Here is a 16554-nt window from a genome sequence, read left to right on the forward strand (position 1 = left end):
TGGTAGATGGTTGTATTTTGCATCATGCAGCTGGGACATTTTGGCTGCATTCATAAGATCAGATAAGACAGCAACATTTTTAATAAAATACCAAAGATAGTATTCTTAGATGAGTTGGTGCTTTTTGAAGACATTTACATCAATGAAAGGTTTGAGATGTAAGTAATGAGGAGATAATGGTGAAGCATGTAAAGTCATCACTCCCACCAGCCCACTAAGTTTTAAAATATTAACTTTGTTGCAGCCAGACATTTAAGCTACATCAATGGATATTACCATAATAATATCCAGTTCCATCATATCACTTTATCACCTCTTTCAGTAATGATATGGTTATATAGATGTAACAAATGTCTTATTTCACCTTTAGAGTGCACCAGAATTTCAAAACTTTCAAAACATACTGGCAAGAGTCAGAGCTCTGTCTTACTCGCAGGTGATTGGTCCTCAAACAGGAGAACAGGTCTAAACATCTATTTAAATGCAGCCATGAATGGATGAGAATAAACATTGGACCATTTAGCAGGTGCCCGCTCTTGAACTGAACTTCACAGTTGGGAGAAAGCAGCCATCACACCTGAGAAAAGTGGAGCAGTTTCAATAGTTCAAACAAACCACCAGCCACGAAATGTAGATGCCTTTTTTATTTGTTGTATTATTTTAGATAATATGTTACATCAAAAACTAAAAGTTACTTGTCTGTTGTATATGGAATTGAGAACGGTGGACGCCAGTTACTTTTGTCAGTTTCAACTGGACTAAGGGTATGTGTATCTGTAGACAAAAATAGCTTTTACCATCAAACAAGCTTATAACCATGTGGGTAAAACGGTCTGTCAAAGGTCCACATTTGACACTTAAAACATATATTGTGTCTACTATTCATCTATATGCTGCCCTTGTTCCAATGACCACAAAGAAACTTCAGGTTCTGGTGATTCCTGTAAGTGGCCCACACGCTGCTGCTGACTGATCATGAAAGGTAGAAGTGATGATGAATGGCTTTAAAGTGCTAAATAACTATGAAGCTCAGTTTGTCCTGAATTAGAGGTACTTTATTTGCAGGCTTGATGCACTTTTTGGATGATAACACTAAGGCACATAATGCATTTCTGATACATAACATGAAACATCAGATACGTGTTTTATAGATGTCATAGCATATATAGAATCATAAAAAAAACAATAATAAAAAAAATCATAATGGAAATAAACAGCACACTGTATCTACCTTCTACAGGATGGTTTAACACTGATATACATTCATTTAGCAGTTTATTAGGAACATTTAGCTAAAGCTAATGCGGTCTAATCCAACAGTTTTGTAATAATTCCTGCATGAAGGCTCTGATGTCTGATGTAGATCTTTTATGAAGGAAGATTTGTTACAGGACTGTTGGATTAGACTGCATTAGTTTTAGCTAGGTGTTACTTATTAACTGATAAAAAATAAACAGAGTGTATATGAATTTGAGGCCAGTTTGCCGAACAGAGCTTAAACCTTGACTATATCAAAATTCAATGGTCATACCATTGGCAAAATGGTCCTGTCTGTCCCTGTCCAGGAAACTACCCCACAGTGTCTTTGCCAATCAAAATGTGAAAGATAAACTAACTGGCACAGTGGTGGACCACAGCAAATTAACAAATATATAGTGGATGATGAGTGCTGCCACAATACAACTAGATCTACCATGACTATTTCCAGTTATCACAATATTTCAGATTAATACTTAGAGGTATCAATACACACCGTTTGGCACTTCAGTGAGTAAAACCAATCACTAGATCTGTATATCATATAGTTATTACAGGTGAGTGCATAGGGGAGCATGTGCAACAGCAGACATTTACATAGATATATACTCCATGTGCCTACAGCAACAACTACAAAGCAACTTTATATATAAAAAATTATGCTACTAGTTATACTGCAGCTATTTCTCTGAGGATGTAAACATCATATATGGGAGGGGGGGGTCACTAACCTATGCTAGTCCATGCTTCTTCACACCAGCTTCTCATGTATTTCTAGATTCCATGATTAAAATATCATCTTTGTTAACTTAGCATGTACAAGCCTTTTACATAATTAATGTAACTTGATGTTGCAGCCATGAAATAGGCATACAAATAAATTGCAAACTTTTATAATGCAATAACAAAAATAAAAAAAAACAGCACCCAGAGTAGCATTTTGGCAATGACATTTTTACAAGTACTACAGAAACACTGATGACTTCAATAATTGTGCTATTTATCTTTCATACTTTTTCCAATAAAGTTTTTTAGTAGTGCAGTTTCCTGCTTATAAACTTATTCCTTTAAAATGATGGAATGATCTAATGATAATTTTCTTTTTCTTCGATTCAGCAGCACCGGATAAACCTGCTAAAATGAACATACATGCATACACCTATCAGCAAGATCTCTTCTGACACTTTAGAAAGAAAGATTGGTCAACAGTGTGGAAGAACTACAGTGTTTGGTTTTGCTGGTCGTCACTAACTAAGCTGCAGCCTGGTATTCATTAAGGTGGTGGAATAAAAAAGTTGAATTAGTGAGGTTCAGGGAGGATGGAATCTAATTACAGGACGTGATGAAGATGGATTCTGAGAGATGAGAGTGGTCTGTTTCTGGGTTCCTCCTTGTAGTATCAGATGTTCGCCGCAGGGTTTGGTGCAGGACTGGAGTTGGGTGGAACCAGTTTCATGACATTGAGAAACTCCACAAGCTGACCGGGGACTTCTGCCAACACACTCTTTGCCAGTGCTTCTTTGGGAGCCTGAAGAGGCAAAAGCACAAAACAGTGAAGAAAAAAATAAAAGATAACTTTCGAAGAAATATTCATTATGTGATCTTTATCACCATTGATTTAATTAGAAAGCACGAATGAGAAGTAGAAAGTCATGCAGATGAAGACAGTTTAAAGGAAAATTCCACTCTTTTACATGAAAATGACCTTTGTTTTTCACTTCATCAGAAATAAATGTCCATCCATACTATCAAACCTGAATAAACATATCACTTGACCATTCACGTACACTAGGCATGCAGATGCTAGTATTTAAAGGAAACAGATTGTTTACTCTGCAGTTGGTTAGTTGCAGAAAATACAACGAACAAGGAACAGCAATCAATTGGCAGGGCCAGGAGTGTTTCCAAAAGTCTCTGTTTTACAGGCTCAAAAACTCCAGAGTAGTGTGGACACCGAGTGTAAATGTAACAAACGAGATGCGTTTTCTGTGATGCACACCAGAACCTGAGATTTACTGCTAATGCTGAAAATACATAAAAATGTCAAGCTGTCATTGTAGCTGTGCTGCAAATATCTTTGTACATTGCTGGAACTGGTGAAATACCCATCAAAACAATAGAAAAAACCTAAAACTGCAAATAGTATCACAAATTAGTGATCTAGAGAGGAGTTTTCCCTTTATGTAGATGAGCATGAGTTGCTGAGAAAACAGAGTTGGAAAAGTTGGGATGAAAAAAAGAGGATAGAGGTGATTAATGCAGTGTTTCAGTGAGGCAGTCAATGTCATATGGGCTAAACACAGACTTGGATAGTGGTGGGGATTATGACTGAAATATCTGGGGTACCCCTATGAAGGATTGGGATCGTGGGGAGGCTTCAGTTTGAATAAACTGAAGAAGGAGGCCACTTGCTGAGGTAACTCGGCCAATACGCTTTGGGCAAGAGCCTGGCTGGGCGCCTGAAAAGAGATAAATACACAAGGCATACAAATAAGCTAAGTGAGATCTAAACTGAGGGGCTGGGAATCCCTGGGTTTAAACGTGCATACTCTACTATGTTTGATTTTTGTCATTTTGAAGCCAGTTAAACTGAAAATGTTGCAGTGGAATGTTTAGGAAAAAGTTTGCATGCAGTTTTTATAGCAATGAATTGGATGAAAATCACCTGAAATCACAACCCACACCACTCGCGTTTCCTTATTTTATAATTAAGAAAGTGAATTGTATAAAATTTTACTTACATTTTGGAACTGTCTGAACGGCACAAACTGGACGATGTCTCGCATGGCGGCTTCGCCTGTCTGTGAACGCAGTCGTCCATCGTCTCCATCCAGGAACTCCATGGCACTGAAGTCGGCCCCACCTACTCCGACAATGATGATTGACATGGGCAGACGAGAGGCGTTGACGATGGCGCTGCGGGTGTCATCCATGTCTGTGATCACTCCGTCAGTGATGATGAGCAGAACAAAGTATTGCTTCAGGAAGACGGCAACAACACGGGCAGAAGAAGGATCATTAAATAGTTGTTATGACAAGCGTTTGAGTCTTTATTAAAACTTGCAATCTGTGCGTGAGTAATTCTGGCCACTGTGCAAGATACCCAAACAAATTCCAGTGTCTTCTCCTCCACCTCAATACTTTTAAGAAGATGATTACATTTCAAATCAAAAGGTTAACAGAGTTCCAGATACATCCAGCTATTGTCCACAATGATATCACCCGTCATCCTATTATCCACATCCAGGAAGTTACATAACCCCACCCTTGTCTGCAAAGCCCTTTCCCTCCAAACCACTGAGAACAAAGAGAACCACTGTGAGTTGAAGTATGGACTTTTCAAACCTTATGTTATTTTATTCGCCTAATATTAACATAGTTATTGGTTAGCTTTTTATTGTTGCATGGCTTTTGAATGTTTATTTGTATTATGCTTCATTAGATTTCTATGTTTAATATCCTGAAAGTGAAGAAAGAAATAATGGATGCATAAATGAAGTAAGTGGAAGTAAATGTCAGCTTGATTTACTTTATTATTGTTAGTGCTGAAAGTTAATATATAATTGTACTTATTTTGTCTTTGTGTATTTTAATATCTCATGTACAAAACAAATCATCCATCCATCCATTTATCCATTAGCTGTCGACCTAAAATTGTTGGAACGGCTTTTTTTAAATGTGCACTCCACCTCATTTGTTCAGTGAGCCAACAACACCCCCTTCAATGGAGCTTTTTCATTTGAACTCCAGATGCTCTGGATCAAGCTATTATCAAATCACCCTGCTGCGCTGGGAAAGGTGCATTACATTATACACAAAGAATTAGGAAATGGGTATTAACAGGCTTTTCTGCCACAGTGTGGCACAAGTGTTTACTGCAGGTGTAAATAACATATGCTACAGGAAGTGGCAGTGCACAGGTAACAATGAGATTTCGAAGAACGTGTTCATTTTTTAACAAGTCAAACCTGATAAAGTATTTCTTTTACATCTGTGTGTTGTGGAATGTTGGGGATGCCACTGGTCCTGCATCTTGTTCACAATATGACTAATGTTGTTTAGGTCAATGAAGCCCTCAAAATATATGTTATATATTTAAAGGGAAATCCAAGTGAGATTTAGCACAAACCCAAACCATCCCACTGTGAAACTCAATGAGTTTACAGTTGTATTTTTGGCAGTGGCTCAACAGAAAAATACTCACTGATGCAGTGGTCTGCTGAAGGGCTTGTTTAGCAAAGGAGGCCACGTGGTTGATGATAGGGGAGAAGTTGGTGGGACCGTAGAGTTTGACCTGGGGCAGACACACCCTGTAAGCCTCCACCACGCCTTCAACACCTACACACACACACACAATAGTGTTCAGACTTGTATCAACACACTGCAAACTGATTACTACTGTCATCCTGCTTATGAGACAATATCATCGACTTCCATCTGTCTGAAAATGTATCTAAATGAACCTATAAAACAATGACTTGTGAACACACCTGCACAAAATGGATTTGATGGGTTGAAATTGAGAGGAAACTCGTGGGACACCTGAAACACAACATCACCAGATATAATTTCCTGTGCAAAATCACCACAAACAGCAATCATACTTTTGTATAAATCTTAGTCTTACTTAAATGCAAGCTTTACCTGCCATGAGGGAGGAATCTGGGCTCCAAAGCCGAAGGCAGGAAACATCTTGTCACTACACAGAAAAGACAACAAGGGGTACTTTAGTGGATGAGCGACTTTGTACAAAACTTTTTGAAATTGGCTCCCATTTGCAGAGACGATAAATCTGTATGTGAAGTTTAGAATGCACTAGACTGTGTCGTACCTGTCATAGTCCTGGATGACGTTGCCCACAGACCAGATAGCAGAGAGGTACTCGTTAACACCCTGAGGACTTATGTAGTGCAGAGACTGAGGAGACCTGGGATCCCCATTGGAGCCTGTGAAGTCGATAGCCACCTGCCAGCAGACGTGCAAGTGATGCATGGAAACAACACACGCAGATACCATTTGCCTTATAAGTCACTCAAGAGCACAAGGAAACAAAAGTTGTCATAAATAGAGAGGCCATAACTCACAGTGAAGTTGATCTGACAGCCTCCCATGATATAATCTAGGAATGTATACTCCTTCACCACCTAGAGAAAACATTGGAGAACATGTAATCTCAAATCCATACTTCTAGAAATGCAAAGACTAATCACACATGAGAACAAGTTCGACATAACAACATAAGGCAAACACAGTACTACACCTTGCACAGCTTCACGCTCACAACACCAGAGTTCTTGTAGGCTTTCTTTTTCTGTTTCTTCTTGCTGTTGATGCATTCAAACTCTGCCTGTGGAGAAAACAGAACCACATGGGTGTCTGTGTCAACACCTGATTAACTAACTGAAATTGTAGTAAAACAGTGGTCTACTCCACCACAGCCCACTGAAAAAAATTATTATTTTTAATCAACACAACCAGCTGTGGTGGTATTTGAAATTCCGGCTGTTACATCCAAACAATGTGAACACACCCACACACAATCATACCGGAGAAGTCTGTGTTGCTTCTTGGAGGCGTGTCATTGTGGTCTCAAAAGTTCCAATGAGATCATGTGAACCATCGTTGTCATAGTCATAACACTCAACCTGGAAACAGGTAGAAATACTTGATGTGACTGACCAGGCAAGCAAGAAACATGTCAAAGAAGTCACACGAAGAAAAAAGTTCTCTTAAGGAGTCGGTTCACACAAACTACAAAAACATAATCCAGACCTCAACAGTTTTCATTCAAACTATATTTTCTATCTAAGAAACAATCTTGATGATACCTGCTCAGAGCAAAGTCTACAAATTATCCAGAGTCACAGGGATACATAAAATAGATGCTCTCAGATATTTCAAAAACTGATCAAATAAAATCAAAACTATCAGCATTAGAGGTAAGAGAGGAAAGTTTTGTAATTTAAGTGAACTGACCCTTTCAGTTTATTAAAAAACTGGAGATGTAGAAAAAAGAAGAAACAAACAACATGCAAAAGTGAGATTCAAAGCATAACTCTATGTAATACTGCTGTACTAGACAGACACTGGCTGTAACATGGTTTAAACGAGAGTATGTGGTTTCACACGTGTTCTATGAGAGGATCGAGTTGGATGAAGGAAAGTTTGAGGGCTGGACACCGTGCTGAGGAGGTGTCTCATTTTATGCTCCAGCTACTCCATTCACACACTTCACCCGTTAAGTGATGGTGAGATGAAAAAAAGACAAACACTGGCGGCTGCTCTGGGTAACTCACTTGTCCTGTATGGTTGGAAACTGCTTCCTTCCTGACATGTTTGCTTCAGAGGTTAAAAAAATATATATTGTCAAACTAGTGCTAAATACACTATAATGAGTTCAGATGTTTCCAGACGTCTGAGAGGGAGATCCAACCCAAGTTTAATCTGAAACTGTTTTCATCATTAACAAAAGCTCAAAGGGTTGTACGGTGTCGTAAACATGAAAATAAGTACCACTGAAATCAGGTGCAAGTTGATATTACAAAAGGTATTAAGTGTACTTTTATCGATTTGTCCATGTCTCCTCCACAGAGAGACTGCAGGGGGATTCGAAAGGGTCTCCATGTTGGATTCAAGTTGTTCTTCACCACCTGAAGACAAAATAAGTGAAGATGACACACACACACACACACAAAAACTTTTACCAGGAACAAATTAACATGGAACATATGCAGAATCTTGATCTCTAACTCACAGTCAGTAAAAATCAATGAGATTTTAAAGTTCCATCTTGGAAACTGTCTTTCTAATCCAAATTATTCTGAATTTTGAGCTGATGTGCCTGATTAAACACAAGGGACTTGAATGGAAGAAGAGGGAGAATAGAAATCCCTTACTAAGAAATGGCAAAAAGAAATACCTGGTTCTGATGAATGGAATACATTGTGTAAAATATTCATGCAGTGGAAAGGATTACTTTCCGTATGTATAACAGTAAGTGAACGTATCCCCTGTTCACACTGACTGACTTTCACCGTTGATTCAGATCTTCAGTTCAGCAGTACATTCAGTCTGTTGATAGTTCGCACTCTTAAAGTCCAACTAAGCGATGGAGTGACTGTATATACAAGATATAACATTATGCTTATCGCAACAAGCGCGCAAGTGCACGACAAGACGTATGTTCAAGTCTGTAAGATAAGAAGGACGCTTAAGCAGGAAAGATAATGTCGGTTGCTGCTCCAAGTCTGTGTCTGCTGGTGTTGTTTGGCGGGCGACTGTCTGCTCATTAGTCAGTGTGACCATCTAATAAGACGGTAACATTGCTGCTGTGTGATTTATGGTGTAAAATGAACTGATGGCTGCATGAAGACAAATTCTCCATCTACATAGACAAATAACTAAAAAAATGTGAATGAATATTAGTTATCTCTTTTCCTTATTTCCTGCCACAAAAAAAATCATGAACCCTTACAAATAGAATAGAAACTGCTTCAAATAATACACACTTATTATACTGTACATTGTACTAATGTGAGCTCACACCATTTCACTTTCTTCATACACATATTAAGAGAGTAAAATAGGTTGTATTTGAGTTTTCTATTTACTACATTTTGATGAGGCAAACTATTCAAGATTAGATCGACAGTGCAGTGCTGTGGTTGTCCACTGTCACCACATCGGCTTTTGTTTGTGTTTGTGAGAGAGAGAATGACATGCAGCCCAGGCTGGATTCAAACGCAGGTCGCTGCAGTAAGGACTGAGCCTATGTTATATAAGCTTTACCAGGTGAGCCAGGGTGCCCCACATAAGGAGAAATTTAACAGATTACCTTCTCTCTAATCTCAAACATACACACTCTACAAGGTTTGAAACACATATCACACTACAGGTTCTTATTAAGGTTATCCTGCCAGAAGGAGCAACCAGGGAGCAATGCACCACCTCACTTGATCTCATCTCATGTGACCTCACGGGGATTCAAATGTAAACAAAATGGAGACTGTGGAGCAACAACTTGTAAACTTTGCAGTGAGAAAAAACAAAAGCAGAGAGAGTCTGGATGAAAAATTGGTTGGGGAGAGGTCAACACAAGTTGTCTATTCTTCCATGAGATTGTTTTGTTACTGTCAACAGTAGTATGCTAACATTAACCTCAAGCACTAGACTGTTTACTGTTGCTTGGCGGCACCACCAGATGCTCTGGGACCGACATAATCAGTCGTAATTATCCCAATTTTAAAACCCAAATATCAAACATGTTTGATATTAATCAGCACACCCCAATGAGCCTACAAGCAGTTCGGGAGGTTTAAGACTGGATCTGTGAAGCGATCACATTTCCAGATAATCTGAGCTGAACATCTATCAAGGTCCAGGAACAGATTTCTCAAATTTCTCTCTTAAATTTTCTACCGTTGATAAACTTAGAGATATAAGCCAAAAACAGAAATGATGCAGGTATTGCAGTGTAAGATGCTCAGTGTTGTGTCCCAATTCAGTATATACATCAATGTATACTGTCTTGGTATCCAGGGGAGAAACTCACAATGTCACCACAACAGCAATGTGAAACTGTGTAAATCACAATAGAACTGAATGAAATAAATTGTTTATTCTTAGCTTTGATGGTCTGATTTATAGTAATGATCATTTCTGATGTCATACAGGGAAAAACCCTCAGGCTTCTCTAATTCAACCACAAACAAACATGAATTCCCTGCTTCCTCATTCACAAATACGACATCAGATCAAACATTAGCTCAAAAAACCCAAGTATGCTTTTTAATGAGAGCAGAAGGGGTTGGTTATATAATCTGCCGTTGTGTGGGGCACCAAGTCCAACATCATGACTTTTCTAACTGGAGAAATGTGAGCTTAGCCCCACATTTATAAAATGCAAAGGCTGTGGTGTAACACAGCCATCAGGGGTTCCTCTTTTCACACAGACAGTTATGAGTGAAAACCAAGTATTAGTTAACCATTAGTTAACCACCATTGTTCATATTCCAGTTGCTTCATGTGTAGTTATGACAGGAATGAATTGAAAGGTTAATATTTCAATACTTGTATAAGAAATGTAGCACTGTCATTGCAGGAGTGTGTTTACCTCTGTCCTGTGAGCCAGCTGCCATCCAGTTCCTGTTGCCTTGTAGAATTCCAAGTAAGGGTCAGACTTCCCAAAGAAATCCTGAAAACGAATAAAGAAATGAAACACAGCAATAAGTAAAATGCAACTAAATCTCTAGAAGATGAGTGACAGCATTTAAGAATCTAAAAAGAATCGCCCATACCTTGTTATCCAGTTTCCTCGCTTGCACCTCAAAATTCACCACCCTATTATCTTTTATTTCTTCTGCAATGATCTACAGCAGAACAGAGGATAACATAAATAAATAAATGAATATAAAGGCAAACAATATCACAAAATGTCTCTCTAACTCTCTCTGGCACTCACTGTGATGGTCCCTTTTCCTGCAGGTGACTTGTTCTTCAAGACGAGTGGTCGGATCAGTTTTTTACTAGACACAACCTATGAGCAAGTAAAAACAGAGAGCAGTTTAATAAGGATAAAGGAGATGCAGCAGGCGCAGCAGAATGAGTACAACAGAGGAGCCTCCAGGCCACAAGGCAAATTACATGACAAAACAAGCAGGCAGAATGAACATGTGAGGTCAAATTACACGGCGAGTGACTGAGTGAAGACAAATCTTCAGCAGACCATAAAGCAACCAACAGTCCCAAGTGAGAGAGCTAAGAGACGGCCTTTTACAAACAGGGATTGTGAACACGGAGGTGTGTCCTTCCAAAAGAAGAGAACAGAGACCTTACCTGGCCCAAGGTACACTCCAATTCCCCCAGGAAGTCGTCGTCACTCAGGTCAATAGTCTTGTTGTCAATGTCATAAAGCCCAAACTTCAGTTTCTGAACTATTTCAAAGTAGTAGTCGATGACAAACTTTTTCGCGAACTTTGGACTGAGGCAGTTCTGGACTTTCTCTGTGCGTTCCACCTATTAGGAAACAATGGATTGCTATGTGAGAGAGTCTGAGAAGTAGTATCTCTGTGAACATAAAGGAGTAATAAGTAGTATGTATTGGCACACATGTACAGATCAAACAGGAAATTATGTGACTGCTGATTTACACAATAACTTCTCCATCTAGGGGTTAGCGACTTGCACTGCTCTGAGATTTTCTCTTGCAAGAGCAACGGTGTCATAACTACTAAACCTAGGAAAATGTATTATTTTAAATACATCACATTATCTGTTTCCTAGAGCTGGAGAGGTTCTTTACTGACCTACTACAATGTGTTTGACATTCAGAAAAACTCACATCACCCAGATTTTGGGTTTACTCTGAGCTAACTAATATTAACTCTCTGGTATTAAACAAATCTAGATGCAACCACCCCACTGACCTCATACCACTGAGATTCAGAAGTGCTCATTAACATGACACACAGAGGGTCCGACTTGGAGCCAATGTCTTTGTCCAGGAGATTGTCACAGGACACAGTCAGCTCCACCTTGGTTACACACTGGGCAGCCATGTCTGACTGGCAACAAACTGGAGGAAACAACAAAGACAGACAGGGACGTAACTGTTGTGGACTTGTGGAGATGGTTGGCAAAGATCTGTTAGCCCTGAAAGATATACATATGCTCCAAAACTGTGGGGCTCTGTGAACATTTTAAAGACAGCAAAAAAAAAAAAAAAAACTATTTGGCTTTTGATAATTTCTTTAATTAATATTACTGGTTTCTGGTTTTAATATCATATATCTTAACGTGTACTTTTATTCTTTCTTTTCTTTTCTTTCTTTATTCTTTTGTATGAATAGTGCTCTATAAGTAAAGTGTGTTGTTATTGTTACCATTATTATACATTAATAAGAAGTAGCATTTTAAAGGGGGTTTTATCTTACCTTGAAGAGCTGGCTCAGCACAGTGACAGTACACACCCTATCCTTTTTACTGACAGTAACATTACAGCAAACTAACCTACCTGCAACAACACACCGTCACAACTCGAACTGGGCGTTAACGTTACGCCAAACATGTAGCTGCTTAGCTTCATACAGCTGCACAAAACTGTGGCGCCCCTCTCTAAAGCAGCCTGATGAAACACTGACTGAGCCTCATGGAAAATATGACACAGTAAACATTAATGAATCCCAGTCGTTGTGGAGAGAGAGAGCTAACGTTAACGCTAGCAGGCTAATGGGGCTAGTGATCTGAGTGCTAGTAAACTGACAGCTAGCTGGTTTACCACGTTAACTTCCGATAATATAATTAGGTTATGTTAGGCTAAATCACGTTTAACCCTACGTTTGAAAGTGTAATGCACGATACGGGACTCACGGGAAAAAATACGTTGTAAAAAGATGATATTTACGTCCGTTAGGAAGTGTCACGTCGGGGATCCAGCCCAAGCAAACTCCGGTCTGAGCTCTGTCTTCTAGGTCCGCCCACCGTAACGTCTGCTACACAACAACCGGTCTCAAAGCTACACCGTCCGCTTAATGTCAATGATCTGTGCTCAGTCTTCACCTCTGCGTCAGTACATTCTCTGTATCTGCCAGTTGCAGTTGATTGTTGTTGATGTTCTAGCTGAGGGTCGGTCTAATTTGAAAGTTTTATTTTGAAGTAGTCAGGAACTGCACCGCTGTTTGTTAAATAAAATAAATGAATAAAATAAATAATCAAATAAATAAAAGAAAAACACACAGTCTTACATAAGTATCTTTATATTATTTTAGATTGCTTCAGTTTGATAACTGTATTTTGAAAGTACTCAAAGGAAAACCTAGGCCTATATCACTAACGCTACTTTAACGAATTTAATATTGTTGCAAAATGTGTATACATTAATACAGATAGCCCACTATTAACGTCAATATAAAACAGCAGCCTATTATGCATACCTAGATGATACCTGTACTGAACAGGCTAATAATTAGTAGTCTATTAATCTGTGTTAATTTCACTGACGAATGTAGTCTTTACACTGTGCCCACTGGAATTCAAATTCAAATTTATTTGCGAGCACTTTCTCATATAAAAGCAGTTCAGAGTGCTTTACATTAAAAAAATCTAAAACCTCCATACATACTCACACTGGAAGAAGTTTAACTACAGCAAATCTGTGGTAGGGAGAAATCCAGTTTAGTTAAAGCTACTTATAAAAAGTAGCTCAATCTACTTTGTAAAAAGATCAAATCGGCCATGTAGATGTGATATGAAATTATGACAATACAAAAAGTCACATAGGCTAATTTATTGCAAAAAGTGCTTGTTGTTAACAGATCATAAATACATTTTAAAAAATGGAAATGGAATGTAAGCTTTTGTTTTTGAACAATAAATGCTTAAGTATAGCCGTGGTGATTCTTCTTCAGGCTGAAATTCAAGTTTATTTTCCCATGATTTTGCACATTCACTACACAAAGTTCAAGTATGTTGTGTTGGCTGCCTGACGAATGTGTGGCGAGGGCAATAAGGGTATAATCAAGGTAAAGGACCAACAACAGGAATCATGCCCCATTATCTATCTCAAGAGCCTTTTTTGTTGTTTTGGAAATCAGTGAAAGACTCAAAGACTCATTGCTGACAAAGCAGAGACCATAGGGTGCAGACCAAACCTCACAGCAAGTGTGGTGCAGACATTCAGGCCCCATTTCCCTTACTCACATGCAGCTCACCATGCTGCATAAAAAGGGACAGATATAATTTAATTTGTGTAGTAACAAATCATAAAATACATTATCTTGAGGCACTTTAATTCCTAGAATATTGTAGGTCAAGACCTTACAATATTATAGAGAGAAACCCAACAGTTCCCACCATGAACAGCACTTGGAGAGGAAAAACTCTGAATAGGAAGAAACCTCTGATTGAACCATCCTTGTGCATCCAGCTCTAAATCTCCCTCTTGTTCTCTGTCTACATCTGTTCTTTGCTTTCCTCCTCACCTTCTCCTCTTTTTGTTTCTTTTTCTGTGCCTCCTTCTCCTCTTTTTGTTTCTTTTTTGTGCCTGCTTCTCCTCTTTTTTCTTCTTCAGTTATATGCACATTGTAGTTGCCTCCCAATGCTTTGTATATGGTTCCATGACCTGCTCCCTGGCCTTGATGCTCCTCCAGCTTGCTTATTTTCATTTGATCTTGTTGTAGTATTTTAGACTATTAAAGTTAAAACTGTTTAATGATTTATACTAGTGGATATTTAGGTGCTAAGGGTGAGTGTTCATTTAAACATCTGCCTCAGGGAAACTATTTACAACCACTGATAAAGATCACCCTATGGCCATGTGTAGGGGGGCAGCCGGAGGTAACAGAGGTAGATTAGTGGTAATTTATATGTATGCATTAACTGTCTTCCTTTGAGCGTGCTGAGCTTTAGGTGACATTTGAGGTCGGAGTCAGATGGGAAGGAGGAAGTCAGCAGAGCCAATCAGAAGACGACAAAACGCCCATGCACATTTCTTTGTTTGTACTTGTATAAATACACTGGATCAGGGAAAGTTAGGTTGTCAGACTGTGGACTGACCAACACTTGTTATTGGTTAGGAAAAGGCACATCTGATCCAGAATTCTGTAATTGTTCATTGCTTGCTGAAAAGATTCACTAAACAATTTGAACTAAATTCTTTGGTGTGGACATTCACTGGTCTTTTGAGTATTTTGAACACTGCACTCACCCTGTGGGGGTGAGAGTTTTTTTTCTCTAAACAGCAAAAGCTCCTTCAGGGGGAGGTTCCGCCCCATCGCAAGGTTGACCTGTTGAGGACACAGAATGTTGAACTCAGTTTGTTGAGTTCAAAAGGGGGACTGTTGTAGTATTTTAGACTATTAAAGTTAAAACTGTTTAATGATTTATACTAGTGGATATTTAGGTGCTAAGGGTGAGTAAAACTGTTTAATGATTTATACTAGTGGATATTTAGGTGCTAAGGGTGAGTGTTCATTTAAACATCTGCCTCAGGGAAACTATTTACAACCACTGATAAAGATCACCCTATGGCCATGTGTAGGGGGGCAGCCGGAGGTAACAGAGGTAGATTAGTGGTAATTTATATGTATGCATTAACTGTCTTCCTTTGAGCGTGCTGAGCTTTAGGTGACATTTGAGGTCGGAGTCAGATGGGAAGGAGGAAGTCAGCAGAGCCAATCAGAAGACGACAAAACGCCCATGCACATTTCTTTGTTTGTACTTGTATAAATACACTGGATCAGGGAAAGTTAGGTTGTCAGACTGTGGACTGACCAACACTTGTTATTGGTTAGGAAAAGGCACATCTGATCCAGAATTCTGTAATTGTTCATTGCTTGCTGAAAAGATTCACTAAACAATTTGAACTAAATTCTTTGGTGTGGACATTCACTGGTCTTTTGAGTATTTTGAACACTGCACTCACCCTGTGGGGGTGAGAGTTTTTTTTCTCTAAACAGCAAAAGCTCCTTCAATCTATACCTGCCTTTCCAGGCGGTGGTTCTTCAGTAGCAGAGCAGAGACTCATTTTGATTTCTTTTCACCCCTGGTCTACGATTCAGACAGCCCTGAGGGGCAGCGTCTGACCTTTTTTGTGCATTTTGTGTGAAACAAAGACGCTGCAGGAGCATGAAGCAATAGATGGTCCTGCAGTAGAAAACATTTACATTGCACTATTAGAACGTTTTTGAACCGTGCAGGATGCTAAAATACTTTTCTAAGTATGTGACCACAGGAGGAACCAAGCTCAGTCAGGTTGATGAAAGTAGCAGAATTTCCTGTTGGGAGGCAAAAGAGTGTGTGAGAGTGAGTCATACATGTCCCTTTGTCTGTTTAGTCAAGGTGATAAGAAAAAGGTTAACTATGACGATTAAAATAAAATGGCTATAAGAAGCTTACAGATCATCCAAACATTAATTTGTTCTTCTTACGCATGTTGTCATTTTGGTTTCATTTGGTTTAAATTTTCCTCTTTTCCACCAATTGTGCCTGAATTGAGACTCTACTTTCGCTGTGATTGTTGTCATCCACAAACCTACATGCATTTGATCTGATTTAAGCCAAAGGATTGTTATAGATAATAATTCTATGATAGGAAACTAACGTGTATATTGTTGGTGGAACAAAGGATGCAGCATTCAGTTGACTGCCTCAGTATTGATGTACCTGCAGAGATTAGTCAGCAAGTGTTGATAAGGTTCAAGGATGAAACCATGATCTTTATGGTTAGTCCACCTCATTTTAAATGTATGACCCAATTATCATGGTAATTTTTTCATCAATATGAATCTTCTAAAAGATTTT

General features: G+C 38.9%; 1 protein-coding gene and 1 long non-coding RNA gene across 4 annotated transcripts; one reads left to right on the forward strand and one right to left on the reverse strand.

The window, feature by feature from the left end:
• Positions 1-1033: 1033 nt before the first annotated feature.
• On the reverse strand, positions 1034-12774 carry LOC130161279 (copine-3-like). 3 transcript variants are annotated; one of them, XM_056364475.1, is made up of 17 exons: positions 12625-12774; positions 11682-11830; positions 11092-11271; positions 10718-10792; positions 10554-10625; positions 10370-10450; positions 7818-7907; positions 6804-6902; positions 6518-6604; positions 6342-6401; positions 6089-6222; positions 5902-5956; positions 5748-5799; positions 5462-5595; positions 3999-4235; positions 3604-3716; positions 2646-2785 (listed from the first exon to the last, which is right to left on the reverse strand). In XM_056364475.1, exons 2-16 carry the CDS (start codon positions 11811-11813, stop codon positions 3606-3608), a joined length of 1599 nt encoding a protein of 532 aa, XP_056220450.1. In that variant the 5' UTR covers positions 11814-11830; positions 12625-12774; the 3' UTR covers positions 2646-2785; positions 3604-3605. The 3 variants fall into 3 exon arrangements, with proteins under 3 accessions (XP_056220448.1, XP_056220449.1, XP_056220450.1); XM_056364473.1 differs by lacking the exon at positions 3604-3716 and having other exon boundaries at positions 1034-2785; XM_056364474.1 differs by lacking the exon at positions 3604-3716 and having other exon boundaries at positions 1034-2785; positions 12659-12767.
• A 2240-nt stretch (positions 12775-15014) lies between these two features.
• Positions 15015-15622, forward strand: LOC130161283 (uncharacterized). Its single transcript, XR_008826122.1, has 2 exons — positions 15015-15154; positions 15206-15622. It is a non-coding gene; the product is annotated as an uncharacterized LOC130161283 (long non-coding RNA).
• The last annotated feature ends 932 nt before the right edge of the window (positions 15623-16554 follow it).

Source organism: Seriola aureovittata, chromosome 20 (genome assembly GCF_021018895.1).
Source record: "Seriola aureovittata isolate HTS-2021-v1 ecotype China chromosome 20, ASM2101889v1, whole genome shotgun sequence".
In the NCBI taxonomy this organism is placed as follows: Eukaryota; Metazoa; Chordata; class Actinopteri; order Carangiformes; family Carangidae; genus Seriola; species Seriola aureovittata.